The 13654-nt window shown below is 46.3% G+C and overlaps 1 protein-coding gene across 1 annotated transcript in view; it reads left to right on the forward strand.

The window, feature by feature from the left end:
- TUBGCP2 (tubulin gamma complex component 2) overlaps nucleotides 1–11146 on the forward strand; it is a 33747-nt gene extending 22601 nt beyond the window's left edge. The window contains exons 14-17 of the mRNA XM_009953947.2: nucleotides 2808–2951; nucleotides 3545–3673; nucleotides 4532–4695; nucleotides 10826–11146. Of these exons, the coding sequence (XP_009952249.1) occupies nucleotides 2808–2951; nucleotides 3545–3673; nucleotides 4532–4695; nucleotides 10826–10931 (543 nt within the window). The 3' untranslated portion in view covers nucleotides 10932–11146. The remainder of the gene's footprint in view (nucleotides 1–2807; nucleotides 2952–3544; nucleotides 3674–4531; nucleotides 4696–10825) is intronic.
- Nucleotides 11147–13654: the final 2508 nt, after the last annotated feature.

The following is a 13654-nucleotide window of genomic DNA, read 5'->3' on the forward strand; positions in this document are numbered from 1 at the left end:
GCTCATACTCTGCACCCTGTTGTGTAGAGGTGGTATTCTGTTTAACATCGCTTTACACAGAATAAAGAAAACTGTGGAGAAGGAAGAAGGATGCAGAGGGTACAAAGATCACAAACCAGTTGGGACATCTTCAGTCAATTCCTCGGCTGACTTACAGTACTCTTTAAAAGCCAAGTCTGTACTTTCTCTTCTGTGAAGCTGTCAAGGACTGGCATGTTAGGAGTATGCTATAAAACAGGGTCTTCCTTGCGAGGTGTGGCTGCTTCACGTGTGTATTCCTACTGCATGTGGGCAAGGCTAGAGAGCTTTTCCACTGTGATGGTGTCTGAGAGAGGCTAAGCTCACTCCTCTCTGGTTTTTATGCCTGACAAGGTGGTATCTGGGCAAAGCATGCCTGGCATAATTTTGGTTCTGTAATGTTCTGAGCTGTGGGATTTTCCAGGTGTGTTACAGAATATTTCTGGTTCACTAATCCGAGTCAGTGAGTTCTCCAGAAGTTAACTTTTTTGCACTAGCTAAAACTGCAAGAATCAGGTTTTGTCTCCTGATGGGCATGTGAGATGCTAATGTCCCACCTGCCTGTTTTAAACCAGGCAGAAGACGTAAGGAACATACTGTGCAAAGTCTGTTTGCACAACAAAAGTGTGAAGTCATTGGGAGCTTACCTTTCAGAACAGGCTGTTGAAGCAGCCCATAAAGGTCTTCTCATATCTGGTTTCATTCATGTCAGATTTGTTGGTTCCAACCTCAACAAAGAGAAAAAACTCTGTCACTGACAGATCAAGGGCTATTCTCGGTCTGTCTGGAGCGAACCCTTCTCTCCCTTCCTTTTTACCTGACTGTGGTAAAGATCTGGACTTTTGGGACAGAGTTACTGTGTTCATTAGATGAGTTCATTAGATGAGCAAAGGATGATGCCTCAGCACTGGTGGTTCTCTCTGAAGATCCCTCTCTGCTTTGGCTCTCACCCATCGAGTTTCTCTGCTCCTTCAGAGGTACAGTGGTGTTGGAGCATTTTTATTTCAGTTCCAGAAAGGAATTCGCTGATTTATACTGCATCTCAGAGGAGCCCATTCCCAAGAAATGTCTATAGACCAAACCTCTTTGATAGCCCAAGTGGGCAGAATTTTTCCCTCGCTTTGGAACATCTGTGAACCTCTTTAGCCTGCCAGAGATGTTGAGGTAGCAGGTATAAAGTGGCTTTGCTGGCACTGGGGGAAGGTGTTTCCATGGCTGTATGGCAAGAAGGAGATCTGTCCATGCCTTCACCATACGCCTCTTCATTTCTGTAACCTCAAGGGCTGCTGTGGTGTTTTGTAAAGCATTTCTACCATTGTTCTGTACATGAAGGGCTTCTCCTAGTAATAGTGCAGTAGTGATGCGAATATGTCTACAAGTCATCACTGGAAACTGAGAAACTTTCTTGGCAAGTTAGCAATGTCTTTGAGATGTAACCCAAATGTATGTTTGTGTCCCGTCCTCATCGCTGTCCTTCAAGGCTTTTAAATCTCTGGGAGGTGGAGCATGCCCTCTACCAGTGCCAGGGCAGGAAGAGTCTGGCTCTAGGCAGTGTTGTGATGTGGGCGCCTGTGAGTTAAACACCTCAACACTGCCAGCTAAAGAAGCTGTTTCAGCAACCACTTTGTTATGCTGTCCTTTAAAAGAGCTGCTCACCAGGGATGACATATCCCCAGCTACCAAGTAAAATCTTCCTTGGTTTAAATAAAAACATCATTTATTTCCAAACAGAGGATGTGGAACTGGCTCTTTAACCTCCGTAGCCTACAGACTGGGGTAGTTTTTTCCTTTCCATGTGCATTTTAGGAGGGAAAAGGATGGTCCTCACTGGTCTCATGTAGTACCTTACGCTGGTTTTTGTTTTGTCAGAATTCTTTCTTGCGCATTTTCATTTGAAGTTAAGGCATTTTCTTTCTAAAAATATTAACTAGTATCTTCATCTTCACAATATCATTGTCTTCATCAACACAACTAGCATCTTCATGGCATTAGAGAGCGGCATTTATCCCTGTTCTGTACTAGCTGTTTAAAAGGTTATGGGGTTTTTTTTGGCATTGATCCTGATGGAGCAGTGTGGATACCTTGGCAATTTTAGCCCTGTGGCTCTTTCCTAAGTTTGACTTGTGTTCTCAGCTTCAGCACATCCCATACTTGTACAGAGTGAGAGGGGGTTTTTAATCACTCGCTTAAAACTTGAGACTGAAACAGCCCATTGAAGTAGCACAGCTGGACAAAATTCTTACAGAATCTTTGCAACACTGCATGTCCCAGTTCCTTATTGTGCTCCTAAAACATGTTTCTGAATAACCTGGATGTTTTAAGCCTCCTAAACTTACTGACATTTAAGGTTCTTTCATTTGTTTTTCTCTTTTCCACTTATTGTGGCTGAGATTTACTGAGATTGTGAAGGTGGGAGTGGGCATTACAAGCAGAGTTAAAAGCAAAGGAAGCGCATGTTCATAAAGCAGATAACTCCATCCCAAGCCTCCTTTCCAGTGGAGGGTTTGGGTGATTAAAGAAAGCATCATTTGCCTGAGAAGGTGATGTGACAAATCAAAGGTAAAAAGCTGTGAAAGGCTGTTGAATGCAGTAATGCAAGCACAGTCTCCATCTCAGGCTGTTTCTCAAAGCTGGAAGGTACATGAGAAGTATCTGTGTGATTCTGTGATCTCAACATACCTTAAAGCATGTCTGAGAGGTCACTGGCAGAGGCAGGATGCTGGGTTAGAGCTTTGGTGTGGCACAGCAGTCCCGGTTTGGTTTTTCATTATTATACTACCCTGTCGCAGGCATCTAATATTGATGATGTCCTGAGCCACCACACAAGCTTCCTGGATAACTGCTTGAAGGATTGCATGCTAACCAACCCGGAGCTGCTGAAGATCTTCTCCAAGCTGATGTCTGTCTGTGTCATGTTCACAAACTGCATGCAGGTATGTACAGCCTCCCCATAGCGACCATGCCACTGTTTTGGTGCCAGCCGGCTATGACAGTCCCTTTTATCAATTCAACCCCTCTAGTCCTCGATGTGTGTGGAAGAACCCACCAGCAGGCTTTAGAGCTTGACTGCTCAGACCCTCATCCTTTCTCCCAAAAGGTTTCTGTGGCTTCTTCCTCCACAAAATTCCCTATGCTCTTCTTTTTCAGTGTTGGGATCAGGTTCGTATGAACGAAATTACCGCTCTTCAGCCAGTCCTGCAGCAGAATTTGAGGTCTGAGTTGTAGGGCTCTGTAGTTTTTAGCATGCTCTTTTGAGGGTCAGATGAGAACTGATGATCAGACCCACGGAGACTGATCTCTGTGAGTGCACTCTAGCGAGCATCTCAGGGAGCCCTTAGCTTTAAAAAAAACACACCTTCCTTTGGGTTTAGGGAGGTTTGTGTATTAACATCGTAAATTTAACCTCAGAGTTAGTTTTCATGGGAGTTAGCTAGCTGCAGGACTAGCAGAACTGGGTCATCTTCATGCTTTGCCATAATTGGTGAAATGGGATCTAACCATTTCCCCAACCCTCTGCCTTTCCAAGAGGTTCACCCAGAGCATGAAGCTGGATAATGAGATGGATCGGCTCACCTTAGAGCACGGCACAATGCTGGGCCCGCCAACAGAGGAGGAGCGTGCTGAAGAGACTGCGAAGAAGAAGCTGACTAACAAGGTGGGACATGGGATGGACAGCTGGGTCCTTTTCTCTGTGAATGCCGCCTGGGTTGTAGTCTGGTCAGGGTGGCTGTCCTACCTCTTGCAGATAGACCTTCCTAGTTTCTAGAGCACTTCTCGCCCCAAAAGCAGAATCTTTGCAGAATTGTGGGCATTTTTGAGGGCAATGTGGAGCACTGATGGTGTTCTCAAAGTCTGCTTTGAAGACCCTGTCTCCCACAGCAGTCTCTGCACTTGTTTTTAAGTTCTTAGTTGTGTTTTCAGCTGTGCAATGAGTACCCACATCCAGGCTTTCTGCAAGAACTTTCTTATTTCCAGAGCTAGCATTTTGTGATGGATGAACCAATAAACTGTTGGGTTTGACTCTCTGACTCTTTGCAGCCCATCCCTTTCTTACCTGGGGTATTTGTCTTGTCTGTATTTCTCTATCTAGCTGCACACATCCTGAGTGATTTGTTTGGTATTCTCTGCGGTCAGCAGGCTGCCTCCAGTCCCACTGAAAGCCCCTCTCTGTCACACAGCCAGTACAGTCCATCACACTACAAGGCAATCAGAGTGCTGTCTGAGGCAACTCTCATTTTCTGCTTACTAGCTTTTCCTCCTGCTTGAAAATAAATAATGACAGCATGTATTTGAGGATGACTCTTCTGGGATCTGCTCTGGGGTTCTCCCAGATAGGCATAGCAAAGTTTTTAGCTGCTAAGGACCCTGCCACTGTTAGAAAGATTTATTTTAGTGGCTGAGTGACTGTTAAGTTTTATGGCAACGTTTTTGAGCAGGTTAGGAAATAGGGAAGGAATAATTGCATCTCTATGGCCAGTGCGAATCAGCAAACACTATGCCTTTGTCTTGCCAGCTTTTAGCAGAGCATGCTGACAACCTCCACCTGACATCGGGCTTCGAAACAACGATCAACAAGTTTGATAGCAATTTCTCAACACATCTGCTGGACCTGTTGGACAAACTGAGCGTTTACAGCACCAATGACTGCGAGCACAGCATGCTCAACATCATCTACAGGTGAGCCAGCAATTTTCTCCCTGTAACTTTCCGTCCTGTGGTTCCCAAATTCAGCTCAGGAAGAATAATTGCTGTTTATAACTGTACATGTCTGCCCCATCAATGAAAACACTGAAATCACAAGAAATACTGCTTTGCGTTTCAACGCCAGGCTTTTAAAAAAAACAGCATTCCTTTGAATTATGTAAAATTTGTCTATCAATGTTGTAAATATAATGCAAGCGTTCGTTTTCTTGGGGATTATCACTGTGTAGACAGTGAATAAGCTGATTCCTGAATGTGGCCTAAGTATTCCAAGGTGAGAAAACCATGCAAGGGATTGATCATAAGTGGCTATTTTGTTTTAAGTTCGTATCTTGTACTTACTCAAATAAGCATCCCTTAATATGATTTTATTGTGACCTTATCCATACTTATTAGCTTCTTAGAAATCAAAATTCCTCCAGTAATACCTAAAAGTCAGGTAAACAAGATATGCTGCAGGAAGAGAGAGATCAGGAGATCTAGGTTTTGCTGCTGGGTTTGTAACTGCTGTGTTTCTTTTCCAGTAAAATGAGACGTGCAAGGCCTTCTTCGGAGTGATTAACAGTTGTTTTTGCTATAAGAGTCATATGTATTAGTGTTGCTGGGCTTTTTAAGATTTGTGTTATAGATTCGTGTAGCATGGAGGGACCTGCCCTGGTACTTCTGGTTTTGAAGAACCACAGATAATGCTCTAGGAGCATTACCCTGAGTTGAGCACATGTGCTGTGCAAGCAGAATGCTTCTCACTCTGATCCTGCTACCAACTGCTTTAGGAGCAAGACAGAAATAACTGCAACTCTGGAGCTGGCTGCTGGGAGCAGCTTTTAGTGTTTGTGGCTGGAATATGTTTTTCAAGAGTTAAGCATCTGTGAAACCTGGCAGCCTGCAGATTGGAAATGTTCAGCTGAGGCATGCCTATGAGCACAGAATAAGAAGGCAAGCGAGGGTCAGGAGTTGGCATCTCTTAATTCAAAGAGTCTCCTTGGTGGAAGTCACATGTGAGAGCTGCTGGCTGCCAGCCGCCTCACATCTGGCAAAGACTGTGCCACTTCAGCAATGCTGCTTGCAGATTGTTAGGCACATACGAAAACCAATTAATTTTTATAGTGACTTATTTTTTCTGGTGAAGAGGCAGGATATATATTGCATATAAGCATCATTTTAAGAGGCTAGGATTTTCACAAGCATAAAATTTTTCAACACCAACACTTTTTTAAGTGCGTGTTCTATGTCTGTAAGCCTAATAGACACATTTACACTGTTGTGCTGTGTGTGAGCCTAGAACACTCGAGACTTACCTTTGTGGTCATTACCGTCTGCTAGGGCACAGAAAACAAAGCCACTTAAACATCCGTTAGTTTCTTCATGTTGTCTGTAAGCTGATGTTTAGCCTTATTTTCATGTGTAAGCAATTGTAAGCAGCTCTTACAGGACCAGCTTAAAAATGAAGGTAATTTTTTAGGTGTTGATTGGTTCATCTTTTTCTGAGGAAAGCCCTTGGTTTACCAGAGAGTACTTCCTGCTTTTAAGAATGTTTTTCATCCAAAGTTGTGATGCTTTTCAGTAGTAGATAGGCTAGAATCAGTTGTCAGTGATATGTAGTTTTGTTCATAAATATGCCTGATAACTGGTTAATCACATACATTTTCTTTCTTCCCTTGGTGCTGTAGGGATTTGTGCCCCAAGCCCTTTGATATTTAGTACAGAACAAAGTAGGTCCTTATTTAGTTCTTTTTAACCACGTAAGACTAAAGGGTGCTTTAAGCTTTCTCCTAATTGTGCTTTGTCCTTTGTGTTTTATTTAAGTGTCGTCTTACTGGTCCTCTGCTTTGTTTGGTCTTTGTGAACTGTACTTTTTGTTGGTCATTCTCATCCTTTAACTTAATCCTCAGGAAAACCATAGGAATATTAACCTGCAACCACTAAGTTCTGTTTGCTGCACTTCTGTACCAGATGTCTTTTATGTCTGGGTGATAACCCTTACACCTCTGTTGAGATGTGCTATACCTGAAAACAGAGAGAGAAAAGGTTTCAGAAATGTTTTTTTGAAGCAGGTTGTTGTCCCCTCCTCTTGAAGCTCTTTCATTGTCCTTTTCTGACAGCATTTGACAGAGCTCTCCAGGATTGCTGGTATTAACCTTTACAAACACTGTTTTGTGAAGTATTCCAGCAGGAGACTGGGCTTCTGGTTGTCCTTTGCTTCTGAGAACTTTTTGACCAGCAACTACCATGCATTTACACAGCCCCTGGCCTCCTGTGTTAGCATCTGCTGCTCTGTCTTGAGATGTGGTCCCACAGCTGAGACAAGGTTGAACATTAAAACCTGTCATCCCTGTTACCGTGGGTGCTTCCAGGAGTGCAGTCTAGCCCACCAGCTCCCACAACACTGCAGAGAATTACATGTCTTGCCTTCTTCCTTGTCAGGTTGTATTCCTTATTTAAGGAGGACAGGGATACTCCCAGACATCTGAAAGGAAGTGCAGTGCCACAGGACTGCTTGGTGCTCTAAACTCTCCCATTTCCATTCGCTGTCTGGGTAGGCGCTTATCTTCCTACCACCAGAACTGTCCTTGTTGGTTGATACTCAGTCCCTGAAATGGGAAGGTAGGTGAGGACCCCTTCTCCACAGTCCCAATAGCTCTGCTTCACTCCATCTCTGAAGTGACCGGAGTCTGAGGTCTCCTCCTTATCTTAAAAATTCTTCAAAGACGTTTTTTGTGGCTGTAGTGGAGGCCCTAGCTGTACAAGTGATTGCTGTTCCTTTCAGGACTGACCAGGACAGCCTATGCAAATCCTTTTGGGAAGTGATGGTGCAGCTTATCAAGGCCTTCTGGGCATTTGATATCAAGGTTTATCTGCCTGGGCATCACTTCATCATCATTGGACTGTTGTACATTGCAGGTAGGATCCATCTGTAGGAAAACTGACAGGCCAAATGGATTAAGCTTTTACACTCCCCTCGCTGCCATCACTCCTAGGTGTCACGGTAGCATACAGTCAGCCTAGATTCAAGGTTCAAGACCACAAGCAGTTGAGTCATCCAGGCAAGAACATTTACTCCTCAGTGCTCCAGCTCTGCCTCCTTCTTTATCAAGCACTTACATTTTTGTCATTAACAGTGCAAGTTCTAACAGATGGGGGTTTTTATGGCATTCCATCCAGGGGATCTTAATGGCAGCCAACTCCATGATCCAGCCACTTGGACTCATTGCAGGTCACACAGGGCGTAGCCAACACAGTGTTGAAGACCAAGTTGTCTGCTCTTTTAATAGAAGAGCATCGTGACCCCACAGTCCTTGAGTCTTGCAGGGAACATGTGGAGATCGTCCTGTTGGTGGGATCACCCAGCTCAGTCCAAGGCTGGAGTTGGTTCTCAGCTTACTCAAGGAGTCCACAACGTCAAGTCCTTGACCAGTGTTTAAGTCATGCAACAGCAGCAGTCTTGCAGTCTTCCATCACACTTTATCACGTGTGATGCCAGACACTGAGGTAGGGCCTTTTCTGGCCTCAGGTGGTGTCCTCCTTGCAGCACCGCCTCTGTACTTAGCATCAGAGGTCACCTCTTTCATCATTGCCTCCCCACCCTTGTGTCAACTATGCATCTACCAGGACGGTGGGACAAGCTGGTGCTGCGACATGGAGACTGCCTGTGTATCATGTTCAATTGTGGGTCTGTGGTGCCGTGGCCAGGAGCTATCCTCCACCAGCTGCCCTTGTGTTTCACAGACCACATGTGAGCATTAGCTGTGGCAGGAGGTGACTCCTGAGCTGTGGAAGCTCTGGAGACAGACAGTTCTTCCAAATACAGAGAGGTTGGTGTTTTACGAGTACTTCTTGGTTCAGCAGAAAGAAGTGTATCGATTCAGATGGGTTGCAAGAAAACAAAACGCTTCCATTAGCAGTTTGCATTGAGAATGGTGACCTAAGCTGCAGGCAGCTGTTCAGAAGAGGGTCTGAGTCCTTTGCCCCCTGGTATTTCCATGCCCCAGTTCTGTTCAAAGGCTGTAGAGGGAATACTAGATCTTTATGCCGTCAGGGCTGTCATCACTATCAAGTCCCCTAGTTTGGACTGTCTGGAACCACATGAGTCTTCACCAAGATGTTGGACATAGCTAGACCTTCACTGACAGACCAGATGTCCCCGTTTCCTTAACTGAAGCCCTGCACGCTAACAGGCCATGCACTGGGACATGTCTTTCCATTTCTACAGGTTGCTTGATAATGTTGTAAAGAGTGAAAGTCCCACAACGAATGCCCAGACGTGACATTTAGCTCTCGTTCAGTCTGTAGAGATTATTGGATCGAGTCCAGTCCTACCAGAGTGGAGACAGTTGCCATCTGAAGTAACATATTTGACAGAGAGATGGAAGTGTTTGTAAGACGTACATATTTATTCAGTTTACAGTACTGAGTAACTGAGGCACAACCATCGTATTTGTAGCACCAAGAGAAGATCCAGAGGGTTTCCTTCAAGGCGGGGAAGCTCACACATAACTCACAGATCTTCAGTGCGCTGAAGTCCTGCTCAGGTGCCTTGGCTCCATCAGTAGCAGTGCTGACAGAGGGCTGGCAACTGCAGAAAATCTCCACAGTCACTCCTTCACACCCCAGTAGTGAAAAGGAGAATTACAGCGTAGAGGACTTGGTCAGAAGGATTACTTAATTCCAAATACTTAGAAATCTTACCCACGAAGTGCAGTTAGCATTCATGGGATATCCTTCCTTTGCCAGTTTGGAGGAAACAGCAATGGCTGATCTTAGAGTAAGACCGGTAGGACATGTGCAGTGATGCAAGCCCCAGTGAATGAACATTCCAGCCACAGACCAAGAAACTGAAGTGTAAGCAGACTTTGAGGAAGCACCACGCAAGCTCTTAAGAATTGCAATTGCAAATAAAAATCTGCAATTCAAGAAGTTTGGAATAAAGCAACTTTATAAATGGAATAGATCTCAAGCAAGGATGTAAATGAGTCCTGGCCTTACATTTGGATCAAAGTTTAGTAAATATGCCTGCCTCAGTGTCAGGTTTCCTTTGTAGAACGCTTAAAGGACGAAAGAGATGTAAGCTTTTCAACCAGGAGGGAGCAAGAGATAAATTCCATCTGTCGATGCTCTGTTTTCTGCAGTCACCAAAAAATGTCAGGGAACAATTTGTTGCCATTTGCGTAAGGTTGTTAAGCAACATGAAACTCAAATATTGTGCCCATTCATTTAGTATTGGAGCAACTTAATTTGAGAAATGAAGGGAGTAACTTTTGTGTGATTCACAGGCTTGTATCAATTGTTGCTTAGCGTTCCCAGGGCGCACGTTTCTAAGAGCTGCACATGTCTTAGTCGGCTTCATAGTGCAGAGATCTGCCTAAGCAGGCGTGGAGCTGGGTGGTCTTGTGGCATCGTTTTGGATTATGAAGTAGGCAGGATTATGGTATTGCCGATGTTGCCTGCTTTGGAGAGGTGTTCACGAGCATCAGCAGTACTCGTGATTTGAGCTGAGCATCTTCCAACCAGTTACTTGTCCTCTTGAGTTGTGAATTTCTTTGAAGCATACTTGTGTTAGCAAGGAGGTAGTTACAGTGGATAATATGGTGGATTTCCTGGGGGAATTAATACCGGAGTTCACTGGTGGTGAACTCTGGTGTTAAGGAGTGGTGGGAAGTGGCTGGGAAGGTGCGGAGACTAGGAAGCCTGCACCTCTGGCACCTTGTCCCCAAGTGACATGTCTCCAGGGTTGTGTGATCAAGCTGTGGCTCGAGAAGAAGCTATTAGCAGTTGGTCCTTCCCAGTGCATTTTATACACCTGTAAAGAAGAGGGGGCATTTAGACAGTCGTCAAGGGACGAGCATAGACAAGATGTCACCGACACCACCCATGGCACAGTGCAGGCATCCATGTCTTGCTCTGAATGAGCTGCTGTGGCTGCCCAGCCCGGGGCAGTCCGCATGGGGATGACAGGTCCGGAGCTTGCTGTGGTGTGGTCATGTTCAGCACTTGCAGCACTGAGTTCTTGGGGGACCCTTGGCAGCACGTTCGGATTGCTGTGTGCCGCTCTCGGGTGGCATTGAGCCAGCGGGCTGCCAAAAACATCAGGGCTTTTTTTGTCTCTCAGGTTGGACTTCAATGGGTTCTACACAGAGCGCTTAGAGCACATGTCTGCCGAGCGCAGCCAGAAGGCAGCTCCCCTGCTTCCCCGCCTGGCCATACCTGCCCAGTGAAGCCCTGCTGCTGCCCCTCTCAGCCACCATCTCTTCTGCAGCAGCGGAGAACTGCAGACTCACTTTGAGGTAGGAGTGCCCAGCTGGCTTCATTGACGGTGGGAGGTGGAAACGAACTGTAAAGGTTGTCCCAGAGAGACAGAGGGATGTTCAGTCTCCTGAAACGTATGTAATGAATTTTCTCTTCTGAGAGGCTTTTGTCAAATCCTTTGTTGTTTTTTTTTTTTTACTACATTGTAAAATGATGTATTTGTGTGTTGTAAAATAAACAAACAAATAAAAAACAACCCCAGAGTTATTTTGTCTGGTAAAGAAACTCAGGGTGCAAATTAGTCTTTTAGGTGACTAAATTTTGATCGGCTCACAGGGATCTTGCTCAGCTGCCATGTGGCATTATTTTGGGAGAGTTGCTGGAATGAAGCTGATCAGCTGCTCTAACTGGTAAGATGGGGTTCACAGCTGATGAGCAGGCACGTGATGTTCCTGTCGTATCAGCCGAGTCCTCAGCAGAGGACTTTTAGGGTATCTTGCAGAGTTCTGCAGCCACAAAAATTGCTTGAGCGGGTGTGGTAGAAGTTGGAAGAGAAGAAAAGCATCTTCCAGGAACAAGTGGTAACCAGGACACGTGCCACTGAAGCCTATGGGTCTCTGGCAAGTGTGGGAAACTGGGGAGATGTGTGAGGGCTGTGGATACAGGGCTGAATGCTCCTGTTAATGACCTGCCCTTCCTCTCCCTCACCTCCTCCTTTGCAAGAACGTTCTAGAGTGCATTAGAGGGAAGAGCCAGGTTCTCTTTGGTGGCCTAAAGCTGGTCCTCCAGCTTGGCAGAGGGAGAGACCCAAGGAGAGGATAGAGACCACCAGTCCTGGGTCTGGAGGACTGAATTACTTCATCTGAAGGTTGAGGTTGAGGACTGAGACCTCAGCTAGTGTGGTCTGGCTCTTAGGGAAAGGACTTGTGTGGTTCATGGGGAAGGGAGTTTCCTGCACCCCCCGCGGAGGTGGCTTCTCAGTCTGGGGAGGCTCGGAGAAGTTGACCTGCCGTTTTCATTGAGTTTCTTTGGATCTGCAGACTTCACAGCCTGTTCCTCAAGCTCGGGGTGGAGAGGCAGAGGGGCCTAGGTGCCCAGAGGAACCTGCTTGCCTCTCAGTGCCCAACATCTCAGGGTTGAGACACTCCCCTGGCACCTTGCTGTGTCACTGTTGCTCACACACATTTTTTACACCAATGAGCAGCCTGGTGGCTGTTGCAGGAAAAAACTCCCTTCATGCAATTTAAATTAAATCAGGATTAAAGCCATTTATAGATTAATAATACATAATTAACCAGCGAGCATTGAGCCTCAGCAGAAGTAATAGGTATTTCTGAAATTTTGATTTTTAAAATCAACAGCCAATTTCTAAGCACCTGTCTATGAGTAGTCCCAAGAAGTCCTGCTGACAGCCACATGTGCACACATGCAGACGGTTCTGTGCACCCCTCTCATGGCTTTTAGGGGCAGAAGAGGCACTCCTCTCCTGGGAGGGGGGCTCCCCTCCTTGCACACCCCTTCTGTGGCAGATGTGGATGCTCCACCTCTATGGGATCCTGTGCTGCACGCTGCAGATTCACACCTGGGCAAGAAAGGCCCCAGGAGGTCACCTACACCCCAGGGCCGAGTCTTCCCCTGCTTATCACACCCTGTACCAACAGCCTGCAAGCTGGATGCAGCCCCCTCGCTGTGCCTGCCCCAGGCAGAGGTGGTGATGCTGGGGGGGCAATATCATAGAATCATTCAGGTTTGAGATCAAGTCCAACCACCAACCCTACTCTACCAAGTCATGCCAGCCTTTGGCTCCTGCTGTTTGCATGAGAACACATGGACAGGTGACTTCAGTTACCCAAAAATCGTGTCCCACATGTGGATGCCCAGATGACTGAGCAGTTGTTTTAAAGGCTTGAGGTGCTTGGACGGATCTCCACATAGATCTACCTGCTTCTCTCTGAGAGTAGACCTCAGTCCGGGCCAGACGCCCTACTGCCAGTCACAAGCAGGAGGTGAATGTGCATCTTCTCCCCTCACCAGAAACCAGGAGGTGCCAGGAGAGGAGCAAGAAAAGGTCCTGTGTCTGAACCCAGCAGCCCCATGTCCTGCAGCACCCTGTCGGGTACCTCCTTGCCCAGAGTCGCAATTTGGTTGCTCCATGCCTCCCTGGCAAGCCTGGTTATTTGCTGCGCTTCATAGACTGTGAGTTGGTCAGTAGCTCCTTCAAGGTCAGCTCAGCTCTGCACGCCTTGCAAGGGTTACCATTGTGGTGGGGACAAGTCTGCTGGAGACACTTAGATGGTTATGAGCAGGCATGACTATGAGTGTGCAATGGGTCTGCCTGAGATGCAGCCCTCACCGTGCTGTGCAGTGATAGCTAGACAACACGCCAGTGTTTTGACTACTGCTGAGCAGGGCTCACACAGCACCAAGGCTGTTTCCCCAACATTTCCCCAGTGGGCTGGGGGTGAGTAAAAACTTGGGAGGGGATATAGCCAGGACAGCTGGCCCAGACTGACCAAAGGGATATTCCATACCACATGACGTCTGCTCAGCAATATAAGCTGGGGAAAATAGGAAGAAGGGGGGGACATTCGTTTCATGTTTGTTGTCCGGAGCAACCGCTACGCGTACCGGAGTCCTACTTACCAGAAAGTGGCTGGACATCGCCTGCTGATGGGAAGTAGAGAATAAGATC

Source organism: Leptosomus discolor, chromosome 6, assembly GCF_034619465.1.
Source record: "Leptosomus discolor isolate bLepDis1 chromosome 6, bLepDis1.hap2, whole genome shotgun sequence".
Taxonomy (NCBI): Eukaryota; Metazoa; Chordata; class Aves; order Leptosomiformes; family Leptosomidae; genus Leptosomus; species Leptosomus discolor.